At 38.2% G+C, this 23,491-nt stretch overlaps 1 protein-coding gene, 1 long non-coding RNA gene and 1 pseudogene across 3 annotated transcripts; 2 read left to right on the top strand and 1 right to left on the bottom strand.

Moving 5' to 3' along the window:
• Positions 1-308: 308 nt before the first annotated feature.
• Positions 309-822, top strand: LOC149047485 (uncharacterized; annotated as a pseudogene).
• Positions 823-9,023: 8,201 nt separating this feature from the next.
• LOC149047484 (uncharacterized) lies at positions 9,024-10,305 on the top strand. Its single transcript, XR_016185758.1, has 2 exons — positions 9,024-9,080; positions 9,934-10,305. It is a non-coding gene; the product is annotated as an uncharacterized LOC149047484 (long non-coding RNA).
• A 7,990-nt stretch (positions 10,306-18,295) lies between these two features.
• Positions 18,296-23,084, bottom strand: LOC149047483 (uncharacterized). 2 transcript variants are annotated; one of them, XM_089203546.1, is made up of 6 exons: positions 22,932-23,084; positions 21,091-21,240; positions 20,533-20,625; positions 19,969-20,091; positions 19,269-19,324; positions 18,296-18,545 (listed from the first exon to the last, which is right to left on the bottom strand). In XM_089203546.1, exons 2-6 carry the CDS (start codon positions 21,206-21,208, stop codon positions 18,459-18,461), a joined length of 477 nt encoding a protein of 158 aa, XP_089059672.1. In that variant the 5' UTR covers positions 21,209-21,240; positions 22,932-23,084; the 3' UTR covers positions 18,296-18,458. The 2 variants fall into 2 exon arrangements, with proteins under 2 accessions (XP_089059672.1, XP_089059673.1); XM_089203547.1 differs by having other exon boundaries at positions 21,091-21,225; positions 22,932-23,045.
• Positions 23,085-23,491: the final 407 nt, after the last annotated feature.

The raw sequence follows: 23,491 nt of genomic DNA, 5'->3' as shown, positions 1-23,491 counted from the left end.
TTGGTTTTGGCTCCCCTCTTAATACTTAGGCCTCTCTATGCGGTCGAATTTTCGTGTCATCAAATTCACAATTGAGGAAATATAGTAGAAGTAGAGACCAGGGAGCATATGGGAAAATCGAATTGGGTATGAGATCCGCCAGCGTTTCTTCTGCAAACCATCTAAAAATGGCTTAAATCGCAAAAGAGAAAACCTCAAAGCCCTTCTTTAATAAAGGGAGTAAGTTTCCCAAATAAACTGTGGTGCTGCGTCAGATTCTCAACACGAATATCTTCTAAGACTTCTTGTCAAAGGAAAGTAAAGGAAGTATGTCGAGCTCAGAAAAACAATATTCGCAAGTTTCATCAGGAGATGACTCAGAGTGTTTGTCTAGCGCCTCGGAGAATAGTTTTGTATCGGCAAAATGGGTTTTGCACCATACGACGAAAGTGTCGAACCGACAGCAAACGAAGGAGAAGCTGGGCAATACGCAATGTAAGTCGCTGTAGAGGAGGAAGAAAAAGAAGAAGATCTTCTCCGAAGATTCTTTGGTAAAGTCGACGTCAGAGAATGGTTTGTAGCTAGGCTTTTTCTATTGTATAATTTTTTTTGTATTTATTCGGAAACGCACAATTCTAATCACTTATATGGACCTCATTTACATTTACAGATTTTTTGCCATCTGTGACCTAAAGACAATTTGTAGGTATGGTTTGGGTATATGTTGGCATGTCAAACAGACTTCCTGTTCCTTGTTGTGTGTACAGTGTAATGAGATCTGCCTTTCCCATAGCCGAAGATCAGTATCATGGTTATGAGGAAGAAGATAAGGGTGAATTATAGTGTAGTAAAAGAAAAAACACTTCATTATTTTCAATGAACGGATGACGTTACTCGTTTCAACCTTCCAAACGGATGATAAGAGTTGTTTTACGGGAAAATTGTGAGGTTCCAACAAACATTGTCATTCAAAGACTAGGTTTCACAATATTTATGTCCTTACTGTTTTCTTGATGTTGTCGCGTTTGGAAAAAGTGTACATAAAGTCTATATGTATATAGTCATGTATTAAATAGCAAAAATAATTTTGTCACCGGAAAACTGTTGTTTCTTTTCTGATCAAGTGCTCAAATGCAACAATAAAACTAATTAATTTTTCATAACACAGTTAAGTGCAGTTTTATAGTTCCACATTGCCATACAATAACCAGGCATGATAGATGACTTCTGAAACAGGTTCATATACAGTGATTCAAGTTGAAGCCCTCACTTCTGACAGGAGATAAACAAGAAAGTTTTCATTTCAGGGAAACCTGTTTGTTCCCCAGGGCCTGGTTGTTCAAAGATTGGATAACGCTATCCACCCGATAAATCACTATCCAGCATATGTGTGTCTTCCTTTTGCGAGTAGCAGCCGTTGCAGCAGGCTGAACATTGCCTGTGGCCTTGCATCATAAATTAGGGGAAAAAAATAACAGTTTCATGGACTGATTGATCATTTGAATAACTGATTGTTTCATTGTTTGACTGATTGATTCATTTATTTGTTTACATTTGTTTACTCAGTCAGTTTTTATTTCTCAAAACATAATATTTTGTCCTTCACAAAATAAGCAAGACCAAAAAGGGCATTTCCCTCTAACCAGAACAGGTTGGAGGACAGATAACTGTTTCTTTCTGCTTTCTGGAATGGAACTTTTCAATGGCCTCTTCCTTGTTTCTTTGCTTTGCAGCATACTGTGCAAAACTTGAGGGGTCTCCCTACCCAACTCCTATTTCACAGTCTCTTAGCTTCCCTCGACGATGAGATTAGTGTTTCATGGATTTCGGCCATATACTCTGAAAACAAAGTGACTCAGAACAAATATGCTGGTTCGTTGTATGCTCAATTTTTTTTGCTACTATGAAATGTTCCCTTGTATTGTCTTATAATACATTACAGTAAGTTCTTTTTTAACATGAATTTCACATCTACCAACCTTTACAAGAACAATGTGAATAATGAAGCCTACTGTACAGCAAAATATGGTGTAAGTGCCATACTTTGCAGAATGGCCCATGCTGTCATGACGGCCATCGCCTGCCAGTGTAACCACAATATATCCTTCTTAGGGTCTCTAACTATTCTCTTTAGCTTTTTTCCTCTCTTCCTTCAAACTTTCCCCCTCAGGAGAGCTGGAATAAGATGTTGTCTCCCAAATGTTATCCTACATATCAGGTACCTGATAAGAAATACAATAACCTCGCCAAAGAACTGCGTGCTTGCGAAACGCTGAGAATGTTTAAAATTACAACTTTTAATAAAATCAGATGAGGCACAACACAAATGTAGTGTATAGGTTTTTTATCACTGTAAATATTTCTTTTGGTAATTTTCAATTTAATCTTAACTTGTATCGATGGTGAATTGCATTTTTAATGACAAATTTATATACTGATCACTGATTTATACCCATGTTTTTTATGATGAATTCGCTGATCGGTTTTTTTCAGTTAAAATAAAAAAAAACATTTAACACAACAGATAGGAGAGATATTAATACCAAAAATGACACGGGTTTGTCTTCTAAGATCTCCATTAAATAAACACCTCTTTGGAAGTATTAGTCTCCGTCAGATCCCTCTGACAGCTCTCATCTGTTAAGCAGGTAATTTAGTGTTAACAACTGGGTTGAAAACGTAAATTAGCCACCGTAAAGGGTAAAAAAGCTGACGTTTCGAGCGTTAGCCCTTCGTCAGAGCGATTAGAGGAATTGTGGGTTGTGTGTGGATTTATATGTAGAAAGTGGAGCTACGCCATTGGTGGGAATATGGTGACGAGAAAACAGGAATAAATTAGTTGAATGAAAAGCGCTCGTTGATTCCGTGGGGATTAAGGGTGCCGATTTGGAATATAAATTTTTGTTCTAGTGTTTTACGGCTTTCCGAACTGCCTAGATGTAAGGAAAGGCCGCAAACTGCCATATGTTGTTTAGAATGATAAGGAAGATTAAAGTGTCTAGCGACTGGTTTGGGTTTGGATGCGTCCTTGTCATTTCTTTCCACATCGCGAAGATGTTCTCGGAATCGGTCACCCAGTCGTCTTCCTGTTTCGCCGATGTATAACTTATTGCAATAAGTGCAAGTTATGCAGTAAATAACATTGGCGGAGGTACACGTAAAGTGATGAATGATCTTAATGGATCTTTTGGGTCCCGATATTTTCTCTACGTTATGAATGAAAGGACAAGTTTTGCATCGTGAGCGAGCGCATTTAAAAGTTCCAGATTGGTCATTGGTTTGAAATGAACTCCTAACTAAAAAGTTGCCCATGTTTTTGTCACGTTTGAATGAAATAAGTGGGGGTTGCGAAAAGATAGTGCCAGTCTCTGAATCATTTTGGAGTGATTTAAAATTTTTAAGAATGATAGATTTAACTGCGTGGTTGTGAGGGTGAAATGTAAGAGTAAATGGAATGCGGTCAGTGTTCTCCTTCTCGGCCGTTTGTAGTGCTGCCTGTCGATCGATTTGTTGGGCACGGTGGTAGCCCGCTTGAACGACAGAAACAGGATAGCCGCGTTTATCGAAAAACTGGCACATTGCCTCTGATTTTTTGGAAAAATCAGAGTCGTCACTACATAAACGACGGAGCCAAAATTCAGGATGCCAATTCTAAACTTTTTAAACATTTGCACCAAATTAAGGCCCATAAACTCGACCAACTTATCGGCCCTCAAGTTACTAACGACTCATCGCCTGAAAATCTCAAAACTGTAGTTACCATTCCAGAAAATTTACTACTTTCCGATTCAGAAAAATCAGTTCTCAGCAAGGGCTTAAATTTTGTTCCCATATCACAAAAAACCGACGAATTTTCAGTTAAGCAAGACGTTGAAAAATTCCTTCGCCACGTTCAGTTGTAAGCCTTTTTCATGACAAAGAGGATGATTCTAACACCTCGAACAAAGATACTTTCGAAACACTCCAGATTCGTAAGTCTAAATGGACTCCCCCAGAGGGCCAGTTCTCATCTTTAGATTTTTTTCTCAAAAAATGTCGCCACGATATCAACAAACTTAAATTCAATCGTAACACCAAATTTTCCAATCTTTCTTCGGAAGAGTGTAGGCACTAAAAAGTCTAAAAAAACGCAAAGACATTGTCATTAAGGTGGCCGACAAAGGCGGTGCAGTTGTTGTTTGGCGGGCCGACCTCTATCAAAAAGAAGCTTTGCGGCAACTTTCTGACACCTTTTATGCTATAGTCGACAAAGATCTCACTTTAATTAACCAAAACATTGTCAAAAATACGATTAACGATCTTATAGCTAAACAAGAATTGCCGGCCACTGCTAAAAATCTCATCATTACTACTCCTAGAACTTCGTGTATTTACTTTTTACCTAAAATCCACAAACCTAACAACCCAGGTCCACCCATCGTTTCTGCCTGCAGTTGTCCCACTGAACTTATTTCCAGCTATTTAGACAAAATTATGGCACCTATCGTCAAAACTCTACCATCTTACATTAAGGACAGCCAACACGCACTTGAAACTTGTCCTTTCATTCATAACGTAGAGAAAATATCGGGACCCAAAAGATCCATTAAGATCATTCATCACTTTACGTGTACCTCCACCAATGTTATTTACTGCATAACTTGCACTTATTGCAATAAGTTATACATCGGCGAAACAGGAAGACGACTGGGTGACCGATTCCGAGAACACCTTCGCGATGTGGAAAGAAATGACAAGGACGCATCCAAACCCAAACCAGTCGCTAGACACTTTAATCTTCCTTATCATTCTAAACAACATATGGCAGTTTGCGGCCTTTCCTTACATCTAGGCAGTTCGGAAAGCCGTAAAACACTAGAACAAAAATTTATATTCCAAATCGGCACCCTTAATCTCCACGGAATCAACGAGCGCTTTTCATTCAACTAATTTATTCCTGTTTTCTCGTCACCATATTCCCACCAATGGCGTAGCTCCACTTTCTACATATAAATCCACACACAACCCACAATTCCTCTAATCGCTCTGACGAAGGGCTAACGCTCGAAACGTCAGCTTTTTTACCCTTTACGGTGGCTAATTTACGTTTTCAACCCAGTTGTTAACACTAAATTACCTGCTATACTCTCCCACCGACGCAGCACCACAGTTTCTTTAGAAACTTACCCCTTTTCTCATCTGTTAAGTTTGCTGAGATAGGTCCATCTATCTGTACACCAGTTACATTCTGCAACAAAAATGTGCTTTATTTTATTAAAGAAAATATTGATCTTGAAAGTATGACGCTGAAGTCATTTAGCCAGTTGGTGAGAAATCTACTCGCAAGGGAAGTATGAATATTATCAAAAGCTTAAAAGCAGGATACAGATATTTTTTTATTCAATGGAAAAGCTTCGGCTGGCAACAGCTACATTGTAAATACTATGTTTGGTGTACTTGTCACCATATGCAAGAAACTCATTGAAGTATCTGATGCAGCTACCCGAGCAATTCAGTTTGCAAGCAAAAATGCTTTCTCAGTATTGTTCAATATAAGTGTCATCTATAAACACTAGGAAAACTTACATTGTCACCATCAACACCATCAACAACAAATACGGATGACGTAGGGCCAGCCATCGGTGGAGTGTTACTGCGCAAGAAACTCTTAAGAGACAGATGTATAGTTAACAAATAGTTTTTTATGCACTGGTATATAAAATACAAATATTATTTGGTGACATGAATTCAAAATGATCCTCGCTAGATCTAGAGCCTTACTTGAAGCCGGACTGTAATCGTCTTTACCTATGATAATTAGAGAAGCATAGTACAAATGATGTCCCAGTTCTTTTTTATCAACAGACTATGTCTTGTTCCCAATAGGGGAAAGTAAGTCACTGATCTCCTAAATGAGAAAAAAAAATACCGTGAATTTTAAAACGTAACACGAAATGAAGTGAAATAATGAAGTACACTTGCAAAACAAGTACAAAGGTTGCATTTGAGAATGACAAATACAACTCAAGAGCGCTGGCATGTAATGTAAACAAGAAGCACGTGCCTACTTACCTTCTTACGTTTTCGCTCAGATCCCGAAGAAGGAGACTCCTGAGCGGTTTTTTGAGCCAAATAGTTGGTACAAAGCCTAGACGAAGCGTGCGTCGAGAACCCTCTACGTAATGGCCCCTTTCGAAGCAATATTTTTCGAAATTTTCAGAGCAAACTGTGAATCGTCCCAGAGGACTGAAATTGGCTTGATGCGCTCTCACCAATCTTGCCTATTTGTCGCGGTCACTCTTGAATTGTTCATAGGACTTACGTGCACTAAAATTCCACCTTCGAGATCAGCAGCATTGCTATATCCTTAGACGACACACCGCCAGCCAACCGTTTTCTTTAGGATTCCGCCTGAATTGCAAGTTAGTAGGGTTTGCACTTGTAGGCGGCTCTATTGAAATTAGTCATGTGTGTTTTTCGAGTTGAGAATCTGGCGTCATTTCCGCTTACTCGATTCCAAGCCCCTTCCTACGTGGTTGGAACGTGCCTTATTAATGGCAGACAGCAAACGATAAAAAAAGACGTTCCGAAAAAAAGACTTATCGTGCTATGATTCAAAAACAGTTTGGACTCGTGAGTGAGCCCAATACGAAGTTTCAAAAACTGCAGTTTTATTAAATTTCGAAAAATTCAACCTCACGAACCTTGAGCAATACATCGGTTCAACGTTATCCACCAATTTTTTCCCTAAAGATATCGAATTCGTTAGACCTACTGCCTATTTCCATGTGATCCCGCTCAAAATCTTCCACTCCAGGCCCAAAACTATGGAGAAATAAGAATCATATCAGCCGTTTAAAAACTAGTGACTGAACAGTAAATTGTGCTTGTTTCTCTGTAGTCTAAGGTTTTAAAAACTTTTAGCAATTATTTACTTTTGTGCGGGGTTTCCCAAAGCGTCAAAATAGCATTGAAATTCAAGTTTTATTGTTCCATTCTTTTTTAGGAAAGTATGATAAGCCTCCAACGTTTAAAGTTCCTCATTGATCTTTCATTCCCACTGGTGTTCTTGTCAATTTGAGTGTAACATTTACACCTGGTAAGTTGATGTCAATCGAATACGGAGGAGTTATTATATTATAATAATTAAGATATCAAATATGATATTGTAAACACTGGGATGGAGGAGAGGCTTATGAAATTCCGAGGCTTCGGGAGGGGGGGGGGAGGAGGAAATTACAAGAGAAGCTTTTCGGAGGTGGGGAGGGGCTTTGATTTAGTTTTTATTCTGGTTTTTTTTAGCTGAATTCACTTTTATGGTTGAAAACTTTCGACATTCAGAATGTGAAACAATGGAGTACTTCAAATACAACCTTTTTTTCGGAAATGAAAGTGTGCTTTGGGGAAGGAGGGGAAAGAATCGCTCAGGGGAGGGCCTTAGTAGACTAGTTGGAAGGGAGGGGGGGTGCTGAATTCACTTTTATGGTTGAAAACTTTCGACATTCAGAATGTGAAACAATGGAGTACTTCAAATACAACCTTTTTTTCGGAAATGAAAGTGTGCTTTGGGGAAGGAGGGGAAAGAATCGCTCAGGGGAGGGCCTTAGTAGACTAGTTGGAAGGGAGGGGGGGGGGTGCTACTAGAAACGTGAAAGTCCACATGGTAAATTTATAAGAAACAGAGGGAAGGGGCCCGGCGGCTAAGAGAGACGGGCTGTTGCAAATCCATAGAGTATAGAAAAATGAAAAAAATAATGATAAAATAAGAAATTACAAGTCCTACCAGCATGTAAGACATGTAAGACTAACGCATATCTCGTTTTAACCTACTGTAGGGTCCTATCGAGTTGGTTTTCATAGAACACTCCAAGATTTGATCCTTTTGGTGGTGGGGGTAATCAGATTTTCTTTTGGAAGTACACCCGTGACAAAAACTTTTAGTATTCTTCTTTGGTCAACGACCAAACCATAACTCTAGCCCCTTTCTTATCCAGTTGACTATGGGTGGATACTATGAAGATCCAGGATTTGAGAATAGAAGATTTGGGTTAGCGCTGAGAGCGATCGCCAGCAAGGGGTTAAGACCTCGGGGAAAACACCCCTCGATGCACAGCAGATGTAGCTCATATTGTATTACTTCCTTTATTACACAAGGTTCTTCTAGCCGCTTTCTAACTGATACTTGCTTCTAATAGTGGTGAATGTTTTGGAGGCGATCTTGCAATACGAAGTGATCTCAGTAGACGGTGAGGTTGTTCTCAGGAACAGATACGACCGTGTATGCATTTCTTCCCCAGATCTGTGCAGCTTACCTGCTGGTGGTAAGTCTCCAAAAGAGAGTGAAAACAAACAAAAAACAACAAAACAACAACAAAACAACAACAAAAACAACAACAACAAAAACAACAACAACAACAACAACAACAAAAAGAAGTAAAACGGGAAGAGAAAAAAAAAACGGGAAAGGGACTAGGAGAAACTTTTGCACACATAGGTCTTCTTACCTTTTCAAATATTTCCAAAGCTTACCGAGTACTCCGGTCAACAGATCGAAACTATAGGTTCTGCCCTTTAAAAATTCCAGCCTAAAACCAAGGAGGCTCTTTCCATCAACTGGGAAAAACCCATTAATCATTTCAGTTAAATAGTAAATGATGTCAACCTCACACTTTTGCTTTAATAGCTGTTTATAGAGGATCGTTTTCTCCTATATTCCTGTCATCATAATCATGCACATCTGTCGAGATTAGTATTAATTCAAATAGTTTCTTTTTTCAAATAGTTTTTCAACCGACGAAGGCGCGAGCTGAGACACATCAAGACGTGTTTGAGAAATTAAAAATGTTTACAATCTCTCCAAATTGCTCTCTTGACCATCTCGAACAGGCAGCTTCGAATGCAAAAACAGAGAAAAAAATACAAAAAAATGGCAATAAAATATTCAGGCAATCTATTATTACTGATTACTGTATCGATCTTATATATTGCTCCTGGCGGTGTCTCCCATTATGACTGACCTTAACTGATTTTTGTTATTGTATTTTATTTTTATTTTTGTCTTCTAGAAACCAAAGTTGTGGGTTGGATCTGCAAAGTTGCCGCCCATTCCTCCATTTTTTAAGGTAATCAACCAATTGACGCAGCCCTGTCAGCCCACCGGTCTCAGTGCTTGTGATTCCTTTCTGACAGCTGCGACTGCATTTCAGTCTTTTCTCCCTCGCTAAATTTCTTCTGGTTTGTTACTCATAACGTTGTAGTTTTCGTCCTTTCTGTTATGATGTTTATGCACCTTACGAGCGCTTGTACATTTTTCAACGAAATTGAAGCCGAACTCTCTCGTAAGCACTCATCCTATTGGCTCCAAAATCAGCTCTTTTAAGGTTTTAAATTTCATTAGCCACCATCCAGGCCTAAGAATGTACCGATACATTGGTTTTATAAAGTGAGTCAAACCTCCGAATGAGCCTCCGTGAAGAGTTTCTAAAGCTGACATTTCAAGCGTCAGCCTATCTCTCTGAGTAACGACTAACGCTTGAAACATCGGCTATGAAAACTCTTTACTGTGGCCAGTTTACATCATCAAATCTTTTGTTAAAACCAAATAATCCTGTTAACCTCTCCCCCCCCCCCCCCCCCCCACCGACAAAGCGCTATGATTTCTTTGGAAACTTACACTCATCATTTCAATGATTTCCAGTCGAGCATTTTGTAATCTTTTTTTAGAAATTTTTGTAGGCTCATTTCAGTAGCCATTCTCTGCCATTCTCTCTTCATCACATTGACCGTGCGCTTTGACGAAATAATAATGATGGTGATGATCATTATAATTACGATTACGGTGATCTTTGTCACTGCGTGTCCTAGTTGGATCTGCTCTTTTTGAGGAGCAAGAGAGAGTCGTGGATAAATGCATGCGTTGACATTCTACGTTAATTAAGAGATTCTGCTTTCATTCTATTCTTCAATCTATTATAGAATCGAACCTATAAGGGAAGAGTTGAACTTTTTAATGAAAAGAACATAATGTTTCTCTGTGGTGAAGTTGTTGGAAAGGTACGCTAGAAGACGAACACGAGTCAAGACTCAAGTGAAAGAAAAGAAGTAAGGGGGAAAGTAATTCGCTTAAGCAGGGGAAGACATTAAAAAAGTCGTCTTGCAATCGCTGATATTGTAAAATAAGGTTTCAAAATCTAACGACAATCATTAAAGATAACTCCGCTCTGTAGTTTGAGTAAACTCACAGATTAAATTTTTAAGGTGAGGGAATCAACTCATGAATGAAAAAACAACGCAGCAAAAACAGGTAACAATAAAGAGAGGGGATCAATTCGCGCGAAAAATAGTAAACTGTAGCAGAAATTACATAGATTTGAATAAGCAAGATTTTCCAAGAGAGCTAGCTAAGCACACTGGAACTGAACCTCTCCCTATACACGGTGCTCCCTTGAAAGTTCGACAGTGCAACAGAGATGTAAATAGAAATACGAAAGGACTGATCTGTGTGTTTGAGTTATTTGATCTATTGAGTTGCATAGCGTATTCACTACCAAGCCATTGAGAAGTTTATTGCACAAAAGCAAATCTCAAACCAAAAATCTATCTATCTATGCTGTCTTTGGTTTTGTTTATCTAAACTTTCGCTGCTTTTTTTTTTTTTCTGCTCAATAGATAATTCTTTTAGAGTTCACCGCGTCCTGAGTTTCAAAGGAAATAAGAGACTTTTCGTGACAAAATATCATCCATATTCGCTGCATACGACCGTTTGTTGCTGATAAAATAAATGCGCTTTTCAAATCGTTTTAGATCATTGAGCTTTTCAGTGATTTTAAATTTGTTGCATGGCATAGCTTACTTGAGACTCGGTGGTGTGTGCTGGTTGGAAAGGAAAAGAGAGAATGTGGGCTTTATCCATCCACCAAAAAGTTTCTTGAATAATTCCTATGAAGTTCAGCGTTCACTATATATCGTGATTCCACGATGTCTCTGTGCAGTTAATGAAAACTACGTGGTTATTATGGCCGATTCGTTAAAAAAGTCATTTCACGAACGACAAATTCACACGCGCAAAATAAAGTCAACATGGAGATTCACGCACGTTACAATGAAAGCTGTTCCACGCAACAGCTGCAAACGCTAAAAACACGCGAGACGCCTATGTGTTTTGTAATTCGTTAGTCAAGGCGACCTCCCTGGCTGACATTGGTGATTGAAAGAGATGCGTTGTATCGTCATCTGTTATACGAGACTGTGGCATTCCTCAATTCATCCCTAAACCCATTTCTTTACTGCTGACGACGTAAAGACAAAAGGGGAAAATCTAGCTCGTTGTAAAAGCGGCAAAATATTCACCTTCCACTGGGTTTATCAGCCAACTAGGCAATGGACTGGAAAAGTTCACCAGACCAATTCCTCAATAAAAAGAGAGGAAGATCATGTCTGGATCTGTAACCTTAAAACTCTGCCACCACGTAAGCTACTTTAAAGCGAAATATTTAACTAGACCTAGAGACTATTTGCGGCTATCAACAAATTTAGTCACGTCAGAGTCATAAAATATCGAAATGAAGAGTTTTGTGAAAGAAGTCAACGACCCTAGGGAGCCTCCTTAACGTGCTACGCCATTTGTGGTTTTCCATGCTTCAAAAGAATAAAGGTTTATCAGGAATTTATTCAAAACATTCAAACTGAACAATTTCTTCAGTAGCCATTACGCCAGCAAACTGATAGAAAGAGTTCTTTATTGCTTAAATATATATGTGTCAAACTCTAATATACTCGAAGGTGCGAGGGATCCTACTTTTTAATTAAGCAAAAAATATTTAGTGTTTTAACTGAAAACAAACTTAATATGATTTACAACGTTTACTACCTCAATTTGAATTAAAGAATCAAAAACATTTCGCATTGTGTTTAAAAGTCTCACAATAGCCAGAGAGATTTCAACAAAAGCTCTAATTGTTTAAGCTATCCAAAGCGAGATCTTTCACGAGGCATAGAAAAAGATTTTAAAGACAAATATTTCGGTGAAGTTCTTCAGTTGCTATCTTCAATGAAGCGTGAAAGTTCATCGGATGTTCCCGTTCTTGTAATCATTCCTTGGCGAAGGAAGCTGGAACATTGGATCGGGTTGAAGGTAACGTACTTCAAAACTGACTTCACACGTAGAATTCCGTTTTCTTTAAAGTTGAAGAAAAGACGGAGTTCAACACTTGTACATTTAATTAAAATCTTACACGAAAGCGTTCAAAACGGTAAGGTGTCCCTTTTTTTTTCTGAAATTTGTCTTTGTTTTCGCTCTTGCCAAAAAGCGTTTTGAGAATGGGTGTTGACATTTCGTCAGTACAATGATTTGGATTTTTTTTCTAAGATCTCAGTATTCATTATACTCCATCTGTACCTCACAGTTTTCTGTTTTCTAGGAATGCTTTCACATTTTGGAACACTAAAGGAGATGACTAACGAAAATAAATCAAATTCTCCCTCCCTAGCGGCTTCCATAGCTACATTTTGTAAACTACATCCTAAAAAGCTGTCAGTATAACAAGGTCTCAAAGTTCCACTTACAGGAAGAGTTAAGCTGTGGGAAGAAATGACCAAACATCGCGATCTGTTTTAAGATCACAATTGTGTGAGCCAGTGATAAAGAGAGTCAAATATCCTTAATAACCTGGATAAGGATACTTAAAGGAAAACTGACGGCTAAAAGGTAATTTTTTCGGAATACCGTCTAAATGCCCCAGGTAACACATTGAAACATATGCAAGGTGCTTCGAATGCCTCTTTGTGCCTTTTTTCGCCGGGAAAACTGTCCTAAATCCAGCTTGGTAAGTCATCCACCGTAAACGCTTCGATTTTGATCATTACGTCACACGTGTGTACATTAAGCAAAGTAAATATGGCGGATAGTCGTTCGAGTGAAAGCAGTTTTATTTCGAGGTCTTATTATTTGGATTTTGAGGCCTCGATGGAGGTGAACATAATGAAAGGATTCATGAACCTGTTGTTAAAATCAGGCCCTTGCGATTTGAACCGCTAGGACGAACCTAAAATAGAGCGCGAGAGTCAGAAGAGGATCATGAGCCTCTGCGCCGCGGCCGCCTCAATCAAGAAAGCGAGAATGGTGAACGTATTTACGCTTTCAAATAAAGTCTTTGAAAATCAGTCGCTCATTAAATGTAGGAGCGAGCAAGTAATGAAAACCAAATGTGTAGACTCTTGAATACCATGGGAGCGAAGCTGAAGCTAGGGTTTTCCTGAATGAAAATATAAACATGTACGTTTGTGGAGTTGAATTGGATGGATTATACAAGTTTCCTCGCGATTGAATCGGTTTTCATTTTTTCTTTGTTGAATTTGGCGAACGACTAAAGATTTCTCGGCTTTTACTTTAAACCCAAGCAGCAAAAGATAACATTCGTAAATGTAGTATTGAAATCCTCTTAATATTAACTTATTGTTTACTTGTGGTCTTTGCACCTTGTTTCATATATAGCCTAAAGTTTGTTATCTCCCACGTTTGCCAAACGGTGAAGGTCACATAGCTGACAACTGTTCCTTCTAGTGAAACTAATCATACATGTTGTGCTACCTATTTTTTCTGTTCAACATCGTGAAAAAAAATCTACTTTACTGATTTTTTTATTACAAGGTGTCAGTCTGGAAACTGCCGTTCAATGTGAAGGGAGAAAGAAAACACCCTCTAAAACTCCCTCTGCATGGAAGTAGATGTGGTAAAAAAAAAAAATATATATATATATGTATATAGAGGATGGTACAGTGGAACAGTTGCAGCCAGAAGCCAGATGTATTGTCCAGCATTCAGGGTTTAAGGAAACTAGTAAGGGCTGACTCTCTCTCTCTCTCTCTCTCTTTTTTTTTGGTTACAAAACATCATTATGTACACAGCGCTTCCCTGGTTTTCGTTTTCTTTGTTTTACATCCTTTTGTTTTCCATCCATATTATCAATGTCAACGCGGCTAAGAGTGGTACAGTCTCATGACATGTACTTATTGGTTTCCTATCTCAGGCTGTCGGTTTGTTTACGATAAACGAGTGTGAGTAATTTACTGTTCATTCAGCTGACAGTGGTACATTTTTGAAACGAGTAACCTTTCGAACAGGACTGATTTCATCATGTTTCCGGTCGCAAATGAGAAACGACGCTTGAGTGTGGCGCTCATCACAAGGCGTTACGACATGATTCTGTTATTATACACTACCACTGGAAGTTGATCAAACTTAGGCACACGAATGTGCTATACATGCTGTTCAATGTTAATTGTAATCATTCCTGGAAAACTTTCAGCTAGAGACAAAACGCGTCCAAAAAAATAAACAAAAAGGTCACAACAGCAAGAAGTCTTCCTTCCTGCTGCTCACTAGTCTCCTTTAAAAAAAAATGAAAAAAGGATAATTCTTGTACATTTCCGGAACGTGAAAGAAGAGTTTCGTTCACGAAACCGGGTTACGACCTCCTGTAATAAGCGGCAACACCTTGCGCTTAGTCATGTTCACTCCAGAACCGATGGGCCTGAGGTCCCAGTGATACACACTGGACAAAATCTAAAGTCAAATACTTTCGGCATGGAATAAAAAATATTTCTTTGAGTATAAGACTCGATAATGGTTGAGAAGAAAAAATGATGGGAAAATATTTTTTACAGCTGTTTATTTATATCGTTTATTTGCTCATTCAGGATTCTTTAACCTAAGAGGAATGTACTGGGACAAAAAAAAAAAATGGCGCGGGGGGAGGGGATAGAATTAGGCGTCAGTTACCCTTTAATGATTTTATTATAATATTTTCATTGTGCGGAAAACGAAAGAACTTGGGATTGAGAAAACCACCATCATCCACGGTAACTTTCCTTGATTTTTTTGGCAAATGACTTAAATGCATATTGAATAAAACAGAGCAGCATGTTGACTTACCTATGGCAAGCAACAATACAGAGGCGTTAAGGACCACGAATGGAACATTTACAAAGATGGAGTTGTTCTTTCCCTCTCCTTGACTCTCATTTCAGTTTGAGTAAAGTGCACCAAGACAAAGGTTAAAGAAAAGGATCCACAGGACAAATGTTTGTAATCTTCTTGATTGGTCGGAGTAAGGTGTAGAACACTCAAGAGACGCTGGCTGTCAGAACTGTGAGACCGATTTGAGGAAGGCTTTTGTACCCAAATAGGAAAATCAATGAGATAAATATCAGCTTGCGGTACAACTCTGTGACTTGCCAAAATGAAAATTTTCTCCTGTAGTTTTCAAAGAACACTCTGAGTCCGAAAGAGACTGTTTCGTTTTTCTGGGACTCACGATATTTTTAAGTGAGAAAAAAAGTCAAAAGTGGAAATCCTACATTCATGAGAACAATCCTCATGAACTATCCAAGCTGATCAAGCTGATTAAGCTGTTGTGTTGAGTTGGTTCTAGTGTCATTGGATTCAGCCTAATGTTAAACATCGCATTGTATTCCAAGATGTTTAAGATAATGAGGTGTCACGAGCGACAAATTCACGCGCGAAGTAAAATCAACATGGAGATTCATGTGAGAGGGGTGGGGCGATGAAAGCTGTTCCACGCAACAGCCGCAAACGCTGAACACACGTGATACGCGTATAGTACGAATTGTGGCGTATATCACGAGTGTGCTCGTGATTCTTAGTACTCATGCCAAGATAATGACTGACATGGTGATTGAAGAAGATACAATGTTTGATCATCAGTTATACGATCATGTCACATAGCTGTGACGTAGAAAACTGTGAAGAAACGTCATCAATTATGGTGGAATCTAGAAGAAAGGACGAACGTATTGCGAGGCCTGAGTGCCAAATGGTGTTAGCTACAAGAATAATACACATTAACCGAATATTTATATTTCACTACTTTCCAAAGGATGTAGCTGTATGGCCAAAATGGACGCGTTTTGATCGTCGACATTGAGGATATGTTATTTTTTTAATATCGTCGACCTTATGCTCGGTGCCGGCTTCGAAAACACTTGTTAAGAACACATACCACTGGTCAAATCAGGGGAAGATAACCTATGAATTCAGCTAAAAAGAATGCTGATGAAGGAGTCTGTTCCCACAACGAACACGATTCTTTAACTTTCTTTTCGGCTAACATTTTGCAAGCGTAGAATGGTAAGCTCCTTATTGTTGTTTGTTTCACGCGCTTGAGATGTACTCATACTCCTTGTCTTTCTGCATGACTACATTTGCGCTTTTTTTATTGTATGAAAATCCTACCAATTCTAGTTTCCATCGTATTTAAATATCAGATTTTCATCATTCGTAATGAAGTTCAAGCCCTTTCCTGAGCTGACCGATATCCTTTTGAACATTGCGAAACCTTTGGCGGATACTGACAAACACTATCTCGAATGGGCTGTGTATTCTCCTAACCTAGGCTTCAGAAGATCCTTCCCACGACCCATTAAATCCCCCCTGTCCTAAAGAAACTAAAAGTAGCCACAGTAGCAATGTCATTGTGATAACAGCACTACAACGAGATAAATAAAGAAAGATAAATTTTATTGAATTAGATGGTAGTGAATCCATGTGGCGTGTTAAAGTCGATGCGCACGAAATATCTATTTATAATACTGCTGTCAGTTATTTACTTTGAGCGGAATGGTTCATATGGCAATGAGGCGCTTAAACTAAAGAAGTTTTTTTTAATGAAAATGATCCCTAATTGAGATTGACTTGAATCAAATTACTATCAATTCACTCGTTTTCCGTTCGGTTTGACCGGCTCGTCGATCGCGACGATAGCCTCTGCCTTTGCAATTTCTGGGGAAAGGAGCAACTTGCAGTGAAACTACCCAATGACGTCTCTGTGAAAATCATTGTGCCTCGTGATACACGTGATTATTTCGTCAAAAGTTAACTTTTGGTTTAATAGGGGGAATTTCTCCACAGCAACGAAACTCTAGAGCACTGACCAAGTGGAACCTTCGCCGCATATAGTGCGAAGGAATAAAATGTTATGGTAACAGAAACAAACACAGTTATCTATTCTTAACATAGGTCTCGCCATAGAAAACAAAACACAAACGCAACAAACTAAACATTAAGCAACGGGCAGTTTTTGTTCTAATCTTAACACCGCTGGCTAGAAATCTTCTTTGTCAGTCTTCGCCGAAATCTTCGTGTGATACAACGAGGTTCTCCTTTCGTAATCGCAACTTCCATTTCTTCACAACTACTTGAGTACGATGTATCACAACTCTCGGTGGAGCTTGCTGAAGATAGATATGTATTGCTATCGTACATTATTTCGAGAGCATTTCAACGCTGTCTGATACAAAATTGCAAGAGATGCGAAAGATTTGCAAGTGTCAACAGAGAGTTTTCACAGTTTTCAACGTCATCAGCCGCTAATTCGTTACCAGTCTACGGGACACTTTTAAGACTAGATAAGAGCACTTTAGGGTCCGTAAAGACCGTTCACGTTTTTTGAGACTTTTCTTCAGTCGAAATTGATTTGTACATATGATGAGCTAAATATTTACGCGAAAGAACTTCGTGTCATAGGCACTTCAAAAGTGCATAGCATTCTGTTTTGACATGAAGGTCTCAATGGGGTGATGGATTTTACGGTTAAATGTCAAATTGTAGGTCATTTTACGGCCAACAGTTGGTTACCGTCCTTTGTGATTAAAGAACCATTTCTGCAGTTAACTTTTTAACGACTTTCGGCTATAATATTTTTTGGCTGTTTTACAGCTAATGGTGAAGACTATTGTGGCCCCTTTACATTACCAGCAACGAAAGGCAAAATACCGCAAACCAGATAATACTTTTGCCATGACATAATCATTTTTTGCTTTGAAACACGGTGAACCCCAAAAGTATTTATTTGTTGAGCGGAAAAAAAAACGCGTTAGATAATCAAAACCATAGAGAGCGACAATAGGCCTCTTTTGGTTTTGAGTTTTGCTCGTATGCAATGAACTGCGCTGTCATAATTGATATTTCAAGAAGTTTTTTGAACAATGGCCTGGTCTTGAATACACCAAGCGACTCACAAGAACAGATTACTAAAACAAACAGATCAGTCCTATCTCATTTTTACCAAACTCTTTGTTTTAACTAATGAGTTTCTTGGAAGCGCTGTGTGTAGGGAAGAGTTCAAAGGCTCTCACCTGCTCCGCTTGCTCCCTTGCACAATCGTTCTCATTAAAATCTAAGTAATTCTTACCGTAGTATATAGTTTTTCATGCTAACTGATCCGTCCTCTTATTGTTCCCCGTTTTCTACGCCGGTTTTAAATATCAGGCTGTTTCACAAATGAGCTGATTCCCTCGCCCCAAAAACGTAATCTATGTATTTACTCAAAGTTACTAGAGTTATCTTTAATTATTTTTGTTAGATTTTAAAACTTTGTTTACAGAATCATTGGTTGCAAGACCACTCTTTGCATGTCTTTTCATGCCTATTTTTTCCTTCATGCTTCCCTTGAGTCTTGGCTCCTGCTTGTCCTGTTCGTCTCTTACCTCACCTTGGCTACAATCTCACCACAGAGAAACATGATATCCTCTTCATTAAAAACTTGAAATTTCGCCCTGTAGATTCCATTCTAATTGATTGAAGAACAAAATGAAATAGAATAAATAAATTATCGTAGAATGTAAACTCATGCATTGATTTAGGGCCCTCTCTTGTTTCTAGGAATGAACTGATAAAACTATGCACGGCTTGATAATAATCGTCATAATCATAATGATAATGATCAACAACATGATTCGTAATGATTCCTTTTCAAAAAGTGCGCAGTCGATGTAATGGTAATGAAGATAAGGAAGAATGGCTGCTGACGCTAAAGCTCACAGATGCCAGACAACATTAAGATGAGCGTACAAAAATGACAAAATTCTCGACTGGAAAACATTTTAATGGAGCCCTAGCCCTAGGTCAGAACGAAGGGCTAACTCTTTAGGAACTCTTCACAATGGCCAATTTTCATTTATAACTTAGTCGATAAAACCAAAATATCGGAAAATCCTTTGGCCTGGATGGTGGCTAACGAATTTGATATCCTTGGAAAAGCTGATTTGTGATAATAGGACGAGTGCTCACAAGAGAGTCGGCTTCAGTTTCGTTGAAAAATGTAATTACATTCGCTTGTGAGACAGATCCATAAATATCATATAGGAAAGGACGAAAACTGTACCGTTATGATTGACAAGCAAGATCAAATCTAGAGAGGGAGGAAAGACTTAAATGCAGCCGGGGCTATCAGATAGGAATCACAAGCGCTGAAACCCGTAAGCTGACTGGGCTACGCTAATCGATCGATTACCTTAAAACCTGGAGGAATGGCCGGCAACTGTCCAGATTGAACCCACACTTTGGTTTCTAGAAGACAAAAAAAAAGCTAAGAAATTAGCAACGGTTATTCAAAATAGGAAACAACATGCACTAAAAGCAATATATAAGATTGAAAATTAATCAATGAGGATAGATTGCCTGAATTTTTCATTGCTATTTTTTGTTTGTTTTATTTTTCATTCGAAGCTGCCTGTTAGAGGTGGTCAAGAAAGCAATTTGTAAAGATCGTCATTCTTAATTCTAAAACATGTCTCGATGTATTTAACACCGTCGGTTGAAAAACTATTTGGAAAAAGAAACTGTTTGAATTTATGCCAATCTCGGAATACATGTATGACTATAATCACAGGGATAAATGTACGAAAAACAGGTATGATTAGCTTCCTAAGGTTTAAGCTGGAATTTTATGAACTAGAACCCATAATTTTGATTTAATCTGCAAAGCAGGGTATTAGATGATTAGCTTTAATTATAAATGCTTAAGAAAATTCAAAGTGAAATAAGTGTCTCTTAATCCTCTCTTAGTCCTCTCTTTTTTTTATTTTTTCTTCCTTCCTTTCTTCCGTTTTTTTCTTTCATTTTTTTCTTCCTTTCTTTCTTATCTTCATTTCTTTTTTTCTCATTTTCTTTCTTATTTTTTTTCTTCGTAGCTCTCTTATTGGGAAACTTACCACCAGCAGGTAAACTGCAATAGATTGGGTCCTCATCGCATACAATGTCGTCCATTTTCTTGAAAATCACCTTGCCGTCTGAGATAAGTTCGTATTGCCAGAATATTTCGAGAACATCTACCGCTATTAGAAGCAAGCACTAGTTAGAATTCCCAGTGTAGGGAAATCTGATTCCCTGAATTGAATACAAATAAAACCTTGGAGCATTGGATTCTGTCGTCCGATACTCTACGAAAAAAACTCAGTGGTGGATTGGACCCCACATTAGGTCTAAACGAGATATTAACATATGTCTTCAAATTTTTCTTGCATGCCGCAAGGATATGCAGTTTCGGTATGTTTTCATACCGCCTAATCACGGAAGATGCTATCCGCAGTTTTTAATCATTCTTGCGGTCGTTTATAATTCATTCACATGTGAGTCAAAAAAAATGTAATTATGCAAACTGGATTTTCTGCAGGCCGTGGAATTTCATAAGTCCCTCCTCCTGCTTTTGTAACGATATCACTTTTAATTTAAAATCAATAAAAAATATTAACTTCTCCATCACAACTTCAACTTACCAGGTGTGAATGTTAAGCTAACATTAAAATGGGTTCCAGCAGGAATGAAAGGCCATGGAGAAACTTTTAACGTTGGAGGCTTATCGTACTTTCCTGAAAAGAATGCAACAATGGAGCATCACCTTGGACTACAAAAAAACAAAATTAGTTTCCAATTGAGTCTTTCACTAGTAAATGGTTGATGCCATTCATTAGTCCCTACACTTCTAACTTACTTTAGTCCAGGCCCCACCAAAATCTTAGATACAAAGCAATGCATGGAAAATTAAATTGTAACTTTGTTTTTTTGCGACAAATGAGTAGTCTTATTCTCGGCTGGTTTTGAGTAAAACAGCCCGTTGGCAGTGGAGAGGTAAATTTAAAAATAATGGAAATGGCGTAATGGAACCCGGATATCAGATAGTTGAAGAAGTAGTTAGTCAACTGCTAAAAAGAAAATCGGCAATTCTTTTTTTCTTAGAGGAGTTATCAATTTTCATTTTTCATGCCATTTCTAGTATAATTCTGTAATTTTTTCCTAAACAGTTTTTCGGCCAAAATTTAAAAAGACTAACATACCACAGAATGTCACATTAATCATTTCAATTCCAGAGCGATATCCCCATGTTCCACTGATAACAAAAAGTAACATGCTCAGAGAGATAGTTTGTCCCGGTTGTCGCGTCAAAATCATCATCGTCTCCCAACCGACAGCTGTGCAAAAAAACTCTGTAAATTAAAGGAGTTCATTGTGAATTTAATGCGGCCTTTTAAAATGAGGGTTTGATAGTCTCTTTGAGATACTTTACCAAAGTCTGTAAAGGTGAGCTTTTAGCTGAAATACTTGAAAAGTAAGTTTTCTTTATGGTTTGTACCAAAATTAAAGAATTAAAAAAAATAATAATAAAATAAAAAAAGAAAGAAAAAACCGACGGTGAGTCTAACGAATTCGATATCGCCTGGAAAAGAATTGATGAATAAGGCTGAACAGATCTCTTGCTGAGAAGCCTTCAGCGCACCATAGATAATACCTTACCATATAAATAGTTTTTACAAACTGCGAGAACTCTTAGAGGTGCCGAATATAGGGAAAAGTAGGTTTAAGATCCTCATTTTCAGCCAAAACCTCAGTCCTTCTCGGGGGGAATTCGAAATTATGAAAATTTATACAACAAATGAGGCACTACGAGAGCCATCCCTGATTGGTCAAAAACCTTTCGTGTTTATTGCACCGATGAACCCATAGAAACAAAGAAACATGCTCATTTTAATGTTTGATGAAAGAAATCGACGAATTTCTATCTGTTTACCGTTTTCTCTTATTTTCCCAACATCTCTCGAGGGTTATCACGCGGGTACGCTGAAAGATGGCGCGGTCAATTGCCTTAATGAGAGAGAGCGTAACGTATCCATTAAGAAAATTACACAATTTGAGCTGATAAATTATTTCTCTAAATATTTATACCATCGTAACGATTGAGCAGATTCTTGAAATTATGATCCCAAGATTCTAAAAGCGCCAGTTACACCAGTTGACACTTGTGCGAAAATATTGAGCAGTTCCCAAATGGTGAAGTTTCCAATTGCAAAGAATAAAGAGCTTTCAGCTAGTGCAGATTATCGCGCTTGTTGTGAGCTATCCCTTTTATGGTACCCATTCAGTCGAGAGGCAAATTTGCATTTCGTTTCGCTGGTGTATTTGTGGCTCTTGTCAAAATTTTTGTAGGGAACTTATATTAAATACTCTTTACGACTAGATCTTTTGGTTTTTGAAGCTGCAGCAACTTAAGGTAGCAAGTGAGGGATGGATCTCTACAATAGTGGTGAAATAAGCTTTCTATTCAATCGAATATTTTGTCCATTCATGATATATCAGGTACTTTGTAGAGTGATTTACGATCTTTGTCTGAGCTGGTGAAATATGTACCCCTTCATCAATTTCAAGTGTGAATTTTAATAACGCGAAAATGCGACAACTTAAAGAACTCTTAGTAATGAGGGGGGAGCAAGGCGTGCCTTGTATCTTTGTTGTGAGTTGAGCCTGAAAACGTCCTTAACATGTTCTCAAAATGCATTGTTTGCAGTCATGTGGTATCGAGTCGCTTGTCACCTAGTTGTGCGGCTTGCTTTGATGCCGTAAACAAGATGTCTCACAAACCAACTATTTGAAACTCTTGCTGAATTTGGCTTTACAAAAAGTAAAATGAGCGAAAAAAGAAGTTCTTTACTGATTCTCAGCCTGCGTATGTTCTGAGCATTTTCTTAAAATTCTGGCTTACCTCAGCCTGATAATGATTGTTCTTATAAAAAAAAAAAAAAGATTCTTATGGGTAAAAAAGCTGTGTGTATGTATATATGTATTACCAAAATTTGGCAAATATCGTTATCATTACATTATACAGACAAAATTTGTAGCTTACCGAGAGGGAAAGACCTTGAAATCTGCGTGCAACTTGTCCTAACTGTTTTTGCAACGTAATACTCCTCTAGAGGTTGAAACGTTCCGTTAAAACTCCTGCTTGCATTTGCTGACTTTGCTTCGAATCTTCCTTATCACCTATCGTAATCAAGATAATGTGTCGCAGGTTCATAACCAATTGTCAAGGGCTCGAAACCAAACTATTTTGGACTATTGTGACGAAAACCTAACCGAAGCAAAAGCAATGACCAGTCATAAACAGGAAGTAATCTATCACCAAACAGTACTGTGAGCAGTGCTAATGTAGTGTCAAAGAACTAGAGCTTATGTTTCAACTCGTTTATCTTTCATAACATGCGTGGTGTTGCGAAAAATCGAATTTGAAGGTACTTGATACCGTTCCCAAACATTGATCAAAGAAATCTTTGGAATCGCTGGAATCTTTTTAGATACGAAATGATTTAGGCGAAAAGACAGCACTTTCATAACTTGACGGTCTTCCATTTCGTAACCTGTTCCCGTCCATGAAATGAATTAAATAATGAATTAAGGGATAAGGCA

Source organism: Pocillopora damicornis, chromosome 4 (assembly GCF_964200805.1).
Source record: "Pocillopora damicornis chromosome 4, jaPocDami1.2, whole genome shotgun sequence".
Lineage (NCBI taxonomy): Eukaryota > Metazoa > Cnidaria > Anthozoa > Scleractinia > Pocilloporidae > Pocillopora > Pocillopora damicornis.
The sequence above is the reverse complement of the archived record's forward strand: the minus strand, read 5'-3'. Positions and strand labels throughout refer to the sequence as shown.